Raw genomic sequence first — 10,565 nt, 5'->3', positions numbered from 1 at the left:
GGTGAATTTAAGGTCAGGGTGGAATGTGTTGGTGAAGTTGATGAATTGCTCAACCTCCTCGTGGGAGCACGAGGTGGCGCCAATGCAGTCATCAATGTAGCGGAGGAAGAGGTGGGGAGTGGTGCCAGTGTAATTACGGAAGATCAACTGTTCTACGTAGCCAACGAAGAGACAGGCATAGCTGGGGCCCATACATGTGCCCATGGCTACCCCTTTGGTCAGGAGGAAGTGGGAGGATTCAAAGGAGAAATTGTTAAGGGTGAGGACCAGTTCGGCCAAACGAATGAGCGAGTCAGTGGAAGGGTACTGTTGGGGACGTCGGGAGAGGAAAAAACGGAGGGCTTGGAGGCCCTGGTCATGGTGGACGGAAGTGTAGAGGTATTGGATATCCATGGTGAAGATGAGGTGTTGGGGGCCGGGGAAACGGAAGTCTTGGAGGAGGTGGAGGGCGTGGGTGGTGTCTCGAACGTATGTGGGGAGTTCCTGGGCTAGGGGGGATAGTACAGTGTCGAGGTAGGTAGAGATGAGTTCAGTGGGGCAGGAGCATGCTGAGACAATGGGTCAGCCAGGCTGGTCAGGCTTGTGGATCTTGGGAAGGAGGTAGAACCGGGCAGTGCGGGGTTCCCGGACTATGAGGTTGGAAGCTGTGGGTGGGAGATCTCCTGAGGTGATGAGGTTCTGTATGGTCTGGGAGATGATGGTTTGGTGATGGTCGGTGGGTCATGGTCGAGGCGGCAGTAGGAAGAGGTGTCCTTGAGTTGGCGTTTGGCTTCAGCGGTGTTTTTACCAATTTAAACATAGTGTCAAGTGTCAAAATGATGACTTCCACCCTGCAGGTTAAAGCCTGTTGTAGTGAAAATTTGGCCTTATTTTGAACCCAGTGCTGACAGCTCATACCCCATTACCCCCTTCCTTATCAGCAAGATGGGATCAGAAATGGGGAATCTGTGGAATCACTGGAAAAAATTGTTCTATGGAGCTAATTGCCTGTATTGTACCTTGATAGATTGATGAGACCTTTAATTGCATATCCCATATACTGGATTTATTGTATAAGAGCCATCCAACATTCTTGGTCATAGTAGTTTAAAATATTGCCTTGTGTCAGAAAATACAACCAAAGTTGCAGAGAAATTTGGCTTACTTTTAGGAGAATGAAAATGTATTCTAATGAAGAGTGTAATTTGTGATCCAGGCAGTGGACTCTGTATTGGTGAGCAGTGGGTCTTCGCTTGCAGGCCTGAGTGAAACTGAAGATTCCGATGTGGCCAAATCTGAGTCTAATTCAGAATGCAAAAGTGCATCAATCAGTTCAGGTAAGACACATTTTAAAGCTTTGTCTTCTCAAGGCATTGCAACATACATTTGATTATTGTGTTATACCATAAGCTTAGATCTGAACACCATTGAATATGCACAGTTTCCAGCAGAAGTCATTATATAAACATTAGGAGTGAAAATACTGCCGAAAACAAATCCTGGTTAGAAGGCAGCCAGTCAGGTTTATTTTATGTAAATATCTTGCCCGGCTCATATTTCAATTGGGTCATCCTTGTTCCTTGGGTCCCACAAGGAGTCCATGGTGAGACTATTTTTCCAAGTAATTTATTATTTATTCCAAGTACTGTAAACAAATTAACATTGTCTCTTTCTTTTATAAAATATAAATTGCATTGACTTTTCCTCTCATGCAGTGTAAAGTGACATTTATTTCTGGTTTTTCTGTGGGTGGTATTGGTGTAACTGGATTGAGTATTCCTGCACCAGAAGGGAGTGCTGTTCCCTTAATCATTGCCTGGATATTTTCTAACCAGAGATGTTCTTATACACCTCTGGGGCTGGTAGGAACACTCCCATTGCACCCACAAAAGCCTCAATTTAATCATTGTCCATACTTTCTAATCAACCTGTTCACAGATGGTAATACACACCTCTGGCATTTCCCAGGTCTCCTGCGTCAGAGGTAGGGGCACTACTGCTCCACCACAAGATCCCTGAATGTGTTCAACCAGAGTTCCCTCAAGTGTTTCAAGATTAGTTGGAGCACTCAGTGGTATTTTCTAATCGACTAGTTCAGAGATGTTATGACACATCCTCTGGAGCAGGTGAGGCTTAAACCCAGGCTTCCTAGCTCAGTGGTTGGGGCACTACCATTGTGCCACAAAGGCCCCAATTTAATCACTATTCAGTGTCTCCTAGCTGATAGGTAATAGGTGTAAAGGTCAGCAGGAGGTAGGATTGAACTTGGCTGTGGTGATGCAGAAGTCAAATAGCCAGCTCATGCCCAGCTTCAGGCTATAGCAGTGACCCCTACCCTCTTCCCAGATGAGATCTGTGTGATTGGCATCAAACCACCTGCAGATTCCCATCCCAGACTAATTTGAGGGGGAGCTGAAAGAACAGCCAATGAAGGGCTAGAACATACTGCAATTCTTAAATTGGGTTTGTGTTTTTTTTTAAACCTCACAGATGATGAAGTGGATCAGGAAAGTGAGAAGTTTGTGCTTGCAGATGAAGGGAGTGACCAACCACCAAGTGATGAGAAAGTGTCTGACCACAGCAGTGACATCATGGTCATAAACAGTGCTACACCAGCTTCAAGTGATGTAACAAATAAGGAGCAATGTTCAGCTGGCATTGCCAATGAGGAAGAGAGTGTACGCAGAAACATCATTGAGAGCATCAGGTCTGTATGTGTTCGATGACACTAAAGTAAAATTATGAGTGCTGCTCTATAAGTGGGATTGACTGTAATTTAAGATAGTTACTGCTCAGGATTGTGTGTAGGATTTGGTGGGAGATAAGTTGGAAAAAGAAAAAGCTCACAAATGAGAAATCAATTCCTTGTCCCAGCCCCATGTTAAGGGAGGCAGACTTAAGGGTCTAAATGAAATGGGGAATGGAGGCAATACCAAAGAAAATGGATTAAAATATCCCTAAATGTTTAATTTCCAGGCTTGAAAAATCTTTATCAGCTAATTCCTCACCATTCTCTGCCCTGGTGAAAGTAATTAAAGCCGGTGAATTGAAATGAGAGATTCTGTGTCCTCTGGTTTGGCCTCTCAAGCAACAAAGCTTGTTGTATGTGCCTGCTCTATAGTGACCAAACTTCAGTACCCAGAATAATCAGCAAAATGAAGAGATCTGTACAACTGAAAGTAAGCTAACCAGTGGGAGTAACCAATGAGCTCCAAATAGCCACTCACCAATTTAATTTCTAATTGAAGTCAATGGAAACTACAACAGGAATGATGTGTTGTGGGCGATTAATGATTTTGCCTCTTTGACATAATTTCCCATGTTAAAGTCAGCCGTTATGTTCAATGGTAAACCAATGTCAGTGGTGGGGACATTGAACAAAACAGCACTTTGACATTTATCTACTTCTCTCCTTCTGTGGGACGTTCTGCATATCTCCTTGTGTTTCCAAATTTCTATTCTGCTTCATCCCCTCCCCTCAAACCCCAGAGCGAATGGAGCCGTAGCTCAACCCCTCTGAGATCATTGCATAGACATATCACAAGATCCGTCCAAGTTAGGAGAAAGAGGTTATAAGGATCTGTGTCCCTTTCAGAATTTCCTCTCAATCTTGAATAATTATAAGACCATAAGACATAGGAGTGGAAGTAAGGCCATTCGGCCCATTGAGTCCACTCCACCATTTAATCATGGCTGATGGGCATTTCAACGCCACTTATCCGCACTCTCCCTGTATCCCTTAATTCCTTGTGAGGTATTAATAGTGATAATGGGTTAAAAACTCTGGGGCTGCAGTTTCATCCCCAGATTTAGGTCCTGACTTTTGAAGCACTGAATGAATTAATGAGTAATTTTAATTATTTATGCATATTGCTTAGGAAAAGTGAATTTGGCATTGGGATTGAACTAAATGATGAGGGGAAGAAGTTGATGGAAGTTCACCAGAATCGATTGGGCAGAAGCCTTGAACGCTTGTCCACAGAGTTGTACAGTAAAGATACACATTTTGTCTTGGAATTGATACAGGTAAGATATACCAGTTCACTTGGTCGGTTTCCTGTTTAGTCACTCCAGAGTTGATGTTTATTTGTAGAAGAACTATTCCTTACTAAAATAACTGTAAATAATTAAAATTTCATCTCTCAAAATTACTGCCTTCCCCTTTTTCAGCTGTCATTGTCCTTGCCCCCACCAACTCCTACCTCACCTTTGCCCCTATGTTTCTACAACAGTCTCACTGAATTAACTGTGCAGAGGCCAATATCCCATCACCAAGTCATCTTTCATTTATTTGTGCACAGTACATGGGCTGTGAGCAGCCAATTCAGAGCCAGTCCCTATCATGAGGAGACCTTCTGAATCTCCTGTTTATATCAGTCAACCAAGGCTCCCTGGTTGGACCAAGTCAACAATCCCAGTCAGGGATCTCATAGTCAGAGATCCAGCTGACTCCAGTCATTACACTCACATGATGAGGGTTGTGATTAAGTAACTGATTAAGTTCCTGGGGAGGGGCCTGTGCCCGAAACGTCGAATCTCCTGTTCCCTGGATGCTGCCTGACCTGCTGTGCTGTTCCAGCAATAAAGTTTCAACTTTGATCTCCAGCATCTGCAGACCTCACTTTCTCCATTAAGTAACTGTCTCCCAAGTCTCCAGATGTGCTATTCTAGGTGGCGATCATCCCCAGGAGATATGTAGAAAGCAGTTTGAAATAACATTCCCACTTGCTTGATAATTCCTTCAAAAGATTACAGTTTAAAATCCAGCATTTTGCTCTGAATCGCATGTGTTGGATTAAATTTTGACAAGTAATGTTGGTTTAACACAGAGCAACCTGTATTTTGGAATGAAAACATTTCAACTGTGTCTCCCATTTCTTCCTAGAATGCGGATGATAACAGCTACCCACCTTCCAGTGATAGTTCTCCCAGCCTGCTGTTTGTGGTGGAAAAGGAATGCATCATTCTCCTGAATAACGAATGTGGTTTTCAGGAGAAGCATATCCGAGCAATCTGTGATGTTGGCTGCAGTACCAAAGGGAAACATGAGTATGGCTACATAGGTAGGAACTTGTGGACTGGAGTGGTCCTGATTGATGTTTGGCAAATGGTTTTGAATGCAGCCGAAACCAAAACATACAAAACGATGCATTGCACACAGTTAATGAAACAGTCAGTTGGAATGCTGAATATAGGTGTTAATAAACACTAAAGAACAATCAAAGCGCAATAAGATTGAATGAAGGGGCATAGTTCTAAGGTGAAAGGCAGAATATTTGGAGAGGATTTGAGGAATTTTTTTTAGAGACATAGAGATGTACAGCACGGAAACAGACCCTTCGGTCCAACTCATCCATGCAGACCAGATGTCGTAGATAAATCTAGTCCCATTTGCCAAAACTTGGCCCATATCCCTCTAAACCCTTCCTATTCATATACCCATCCAGCTGCCTTTTAAGTGTAGTACCAGCCTGCACCACTTCCTCTGGTAGCATGTTCCATACATCACCACCCTCTGCGTGAAAATGTTGCCTCTCTGGTTGTTTTTAAATATTTCCCCTCTCACCTTAAACCTATGCCCTCTGCTTTTGGACTCCCCCATGTTAGGGAAATGATCTTGTCTATGCTCCTCATGATTTTATAAACCTCTATAAGGTCACCCCTCAGCCTCCGACGCTCCAGAGAAAACAGCCCCAGCCTGTTAAGCCTCTCCCTGTAGCTCAAACCCTCCAACCCTGGCAACATCCTTGTAAATCTTTTCTGAACCTTTTCAAATTTCACAACATCCTTCTGATAGGAGGGAGACCAGAATTACACACAGTATTCCAAACGTACTGTATAGCTGCAACATGACCTCCCAACTCAATGCACTGACCAATAAAGACAAGCATACCATACATTCATCCAGATGATGGTGGTAATCTGGATTGCACTGCCTGGGAGGGTAGTTGAGGCAGGAAACTCAAACCGTTAGAAAGTATTTAGATGAGCACTTGAAATAAGTTAACATTCAAGGCTAGGGGCCAAGTGCTGGAATGTGGAATTAGTGTAGATTTTCTCAGTGCAGACCTGATGGGCTGAAGGGCCTCTTCTATACTGTACAGTTCTATGATTCTGCTCTTCAAGGAACAAGGACTGATGTAGTACTCATGTGCATCTAGTCCACAAATACTGAACTTTTGTTAAATAACGAACAAGAATCAACCAATTTACGTACCATTTTTTGTTTTTCCCCAAGTCCTAAATCATTCTGTTTCCCACCCACCCCAGATTCAGGGTTTTTACTGAGACAGTGCGTTGGTCTGTATTGTGACGAGTTTTCATATTTGTGACCTATAACTTTATATTCAGTATTTTGTCGGAATAATTGTGTTCAATTTTTGTTTTTCTGGTCTTCCCGCTTATATAAATAGAAACAATGGGAGCGGTTTATTTGCCCTCCATTTAATTGCAGGAATATTGTTTGCATCTGGTACATGTAGCTGGCATGACTCATTTCACTCTGACTACATCAGTTTAACCTCAGTCATCTGTTTGTTACATTCCATCTATACTTGTTTACCCTGTAATTCTCCCTCAATTGAAATGATCTCTGAACAAGTTCCTGTTTTAATTTTTATTTCTTCAGGTCAGAAAGGTATCGGATTTAAATCTGTTTTCAAAGTCACAGACACCCCAGAGATTCACTCTAATGGTTTTCACATCTGCTTTAACAAGCATAGTGGTCCAATGGGATACATCCTTCCTCATTGGATTGATGATACAAGGCCTGTCAACTTAATGGGAACAGAAGCTGAGAAAATAAGGTAATATTTACTACTTGGGATCCAAAGATCAGTTGTGATTTTTTTTTTAAAAATCTGTTTCCCTTAAATAACAGCTTGAGAACATGAGAACCAGGAGCAGGAGCAGGCCATCTGGCTTCTCAAGCCTGCTCTGCCATTCAATCTTTTCATGGGCTCAGCTCCACTTACTACAACCTTTAATTTCTTTACTGTTCAAAAATATATCTGTCTTTGCCTTAAAAGCATTCAATGAGGTAACTTAATCTGCTTCACTGGGTCGGGATTGTTTCAGACTCTCAACCATTAGGTGAAGAAGTTCCTCCTCAACTCTGTCCCAAACCTGCTGCACTTTACTTTGAGGCTACGCCCCTAGTTCTAAATCATACAACACCAGGTTAAAGTTCAAAAGGTTTATTGGAGCGCTGCTCCTTCATCAGGTCGCTAGTGGAGTAGGATCATATGACACAGAATTTACAGCAAAACATTGGAGTGTCATACTCTGATGCGATATATTGAACAAACCTAGATTGCTGTTAAGTCTTTCTTTTTTTATGACGGGTTGCAGGTTTTGATTCATTAATATGTAAATCACAGAATTTCTTTCAAGTCATATTCCTAAGTAGTTTAAGGTTATATAAGAAAAGGTGACATCTCAGCTCAGATAAAGCTGTGAGGTTCGAGTCTGTATGTATTCCAATCTTGAGTCAGACCGGTTCTGTTTCCAAAGTAGGAATTTATAAAATGTCACATGGATTATAAAAAATATTGACTGCCTACAGATTGTGTACTTTTTGATCAAAAGAGACTGTATCTGCAAATTCACACATAGACCTTTATGTGTGTGTGCGTACATGTGAGGGACAAGCCCAACACATACACAGCACCTGTTCAGATGAGGAGGAATGCGACAGACACCTGAAGGTGCTGAAGAATGCCCTCATAAGAACAGGGTACGATGCTCAACTCATCGATCGCTTGTTCCGATGTGTCACAGCGAGAAACTGTACTGACCTCCTCAGGAGAGAGACATGGGATGTGACCAATAAGGTGCCCTTCGTTGTCCAGTACTTCCCAGGAGCAGAGAAACCACACCATGTTCTTTGCAGCCTGCAACACATTATCGATGAGGATGAGCACCTCGCCAAGACCTTCCCTATGCTTCCACTTCTTGCCTTTAAACAACCATCAAACCTTAAACAGACCGTTGTTCACAGCAAACGGCCCAACCTTCAGGACAACATCAATCACATCACCATACAGCCCTGTCATGGTAACCACCGCAAGACATGTTAGAGTGTCGACATGGATACCACCAATACACATGGGGACACCACCCACCATGTACGTGGTAGGTACTCATGTGACTTAGCCAACGTTATCTATCTGATATGCTACAGGCAAGGATGCCCCAAGGACGAGACCAAGCGGATGCTACGACAACGGGTGATTGGACACTGCGCAACAATCGCCAGACAGGGATGTTCCCTCGCAGTTGGGGAACACTTCAGTGGTCGGGAGCATTTGACCTCGGATCTTCAAGTGACCTCCAAGGCAGACTTTAGGATACGTAACACCACAGAGTGGCCAAGCAAAGGATGAGGACGGTCTCAACTGGGACCTCGTGTTCATATCACACTACAGCTGACTCCATTAAACTATGCACTTTCACACATGCACTCACACACATGAACACATACACACACTCTTACATACTCATACACTCATGCAGACCCTCTCTCATGCAAATGCTCTATCTCAGGCACATACACACATCCCCCCCCACACTTATACCCATGCATACACGCCCTGAGCGGTCATATACTCACACTCCACACACACACACTCTATCAAACACGCATGTGCACACACACATTCTCACATGTGCATGCGCACACGCACACTCTCACACACATAAGCACACATGCAGTCTCTCCCTCTCTCTCTTTCACACACACACACACTCTCTCTCTCTCTCTTGCGCACAGGCACATACCTGTCTATGGGGTGAATTTGCATTTGCAGATATGTTCTATTTTGTTTGAAAAGTACACAATCTGTAGGCAGTCAATATTTTTTAAAATCCATGTGACATTTTATAAATTCCTACTTTGGAAATAGAACTAGTTTGACTCAAGATTGGAATACATACAGACTCGAACTTCATACCTTTAATGCATTGTCTGAACTGAGATGTCACCTATTTTTCATAAATCTCAGGAATATAACTTGCAAAACGTTCTGTGATTTACATATTAATGAATCAAAACCTGCAACCCATTCTAAAAGATGAAAGATGTAATAGCAATCTAGATTTGTTTAATATATCACATCAGTGTATGACACTGATCTTTTGCTATAATTTTGTGTCATATGATCCGACTCCACGAGCTACCTGCTGAAGGAGCAGCACTCCAAAAGCTAGTACTTTCAAATAAACCTGTTGGACTATAACCTGGTGTTGTGTGGTTTTTAACTTTGTCAACCCCAGTCCAACACGGACACCTCCACTTCATCACCCCTAGTTCTAGTAACATGTCAGGAATTTGGAGACTGTGGATGGATGACAGTTAAAAGAACTTAATTGTTCAGTGTTAAGGTCTCCAAGATATCAACTTCTAAACTCTGCTAATGAGGAAAAATGAAGATAATTTAGTACAGGTAAATAAATTATAGTGCTATGTTGTTACTGTTGTAAACTCATGAGCCATGTTCTGAGCAAGGATGTTGACAGGTTTGATCAACATGAAGAGGAAGCTACACATGATGGATCCAGGAAAGCCAAAAAAGGAGGGCAATACTTAAGGAAGAAAGATTGAAAAACGTACCTGAAAGTAATGAGTTTGTGGGAATATTTGGGAAACTGGATATCTCTGATGCAACCAAGTGAAAGTGTTCCAAATCTCATTAAAGTCAAGATAAAGAAAAGTGATCTGGATGTCCCAGAGTGCATTACAACTAATTAATTTGTAGTTCAGTTGAGTTAGTGTTTTCATGCAAGAAATGTGGCAGCTAATCTGCATACGATGATCTCTCACTCGAATCATCATAGCATCCCTACAGTGTGGAAGCAGGCCTTTTGGCCTATCCAGTCCACACCCACCCTCCGAAGAGCAATCCCCTACAAAGAATGAAATAAATAACTCAGTCGTCTAGATTTTACTGAGGTATAATTATCATAAAGACAGTGTCTGAACATGATATTGTTCTCTTGGGGTGGGGGGGAGTTGCTTTGTATCCTTTAAACCACAGTGGAGATTGGGAATTTTGAGTTGCGCTGTTTTGGGAAGACGCTAATCAGAAGCTGATTAATTCCTGGCTTGAGGTTTGTATTGGATGTGGGAGGCAGCAGAGAGGCAGGGGAAGTCTCTCCATATGCAAATCTCCGCATGACTGATTATGGTCATTTACAAAGGCCTGGGAACTGTTGGCCTGTCTGCTTGTTGTCTTAACAATGGAGATTAGAGAATTATGACTGTTTGTCTGTTGTGACACACTGAACAATGTTTTGGATTCACTGAGATTTTTTTGCACAATTCTAAATCCTCAGATGGACAACAAAGATAGTCCTGCCATTCAAGTCACAGAACCAACAAGCGCAGAATCTATTCCATGACATAGACCCATCGTTGCTGCTGTTTCTCCACAGACTTCGTTCCATTACAGTCATTAACAAGGTGAGCAGTGTAATGCCAGTACAACATTTATTGGTGAATGTAAATTTAGAACAGAAAATGGCTATGAATGTAGAGACAATTTCTTTATCAATTGGCATGGTCGGTAAGAGTTTTAAAGTGGAGCTTG

General features: G+C 42.5%; 1 protein-coding gene across 6 annotated transcripts in view; it reads left to right on the top strand.

Annotated features, from left to right (window-relative positions):
* Positions 1 to 10,565, top strand: part of wu:fj29h11 (protein NO VEIN) — a 154,611-nt gene that overhangs the window by 80,699 nt on the left and 63,347 nt on the right. For all 6 annotated transcript variants that reach the window (XM_043715132.1, XM_043715131.1, XM_043715130.1 and 3 more), the window contains 6 exons: positions 1,196 to 1,316; positions 2,470 to 2,686; positions 3,858 to 4,005; positions 4,865 to 5,042; positions 6,608 to 6,785; positions 10,312 to 10,438. In XM_043715132.1, the coding sequence (XP_043571067.1) occupies positions 1,196 to 1,316; positions 2,470 to 2,686; positions 3,858 to 4,005; positions 4,865 to 5,042; positions 6,608 to 6,785; positions 10,312 to 10,438 (969 nt within the window). The remainder of the gene's footprint in view (positions 1 to 1,195; positions 1,317 to 2,469; positions 2,687 to 3,857; positions 4,006 to 4,864; positions 5,043 to 6,607; positions 6,786 to 10,311; positions 10,439 to 10,565) is intronic.

This window comes from Chiloscyllium plagiosum, chromosome 24 (genome assembly GCF_004010195.1).
Source record: "Chiloscyllium plagiosum isolate BGI_BamShark_2017 chromosome 24, ASM401019v2, whole genome shotgun sequence".
Lineage (NCBI taxonomy): Eukaryota > Metazoa > Chordata > Chondrichthyes > Orectolobiformes > Hemiscylliidae > Chiloscyllium > Chiloscyllium plagiosum.
This window is presented reverse-complemented; position numbering and strand designations above follow the sequence as displayed.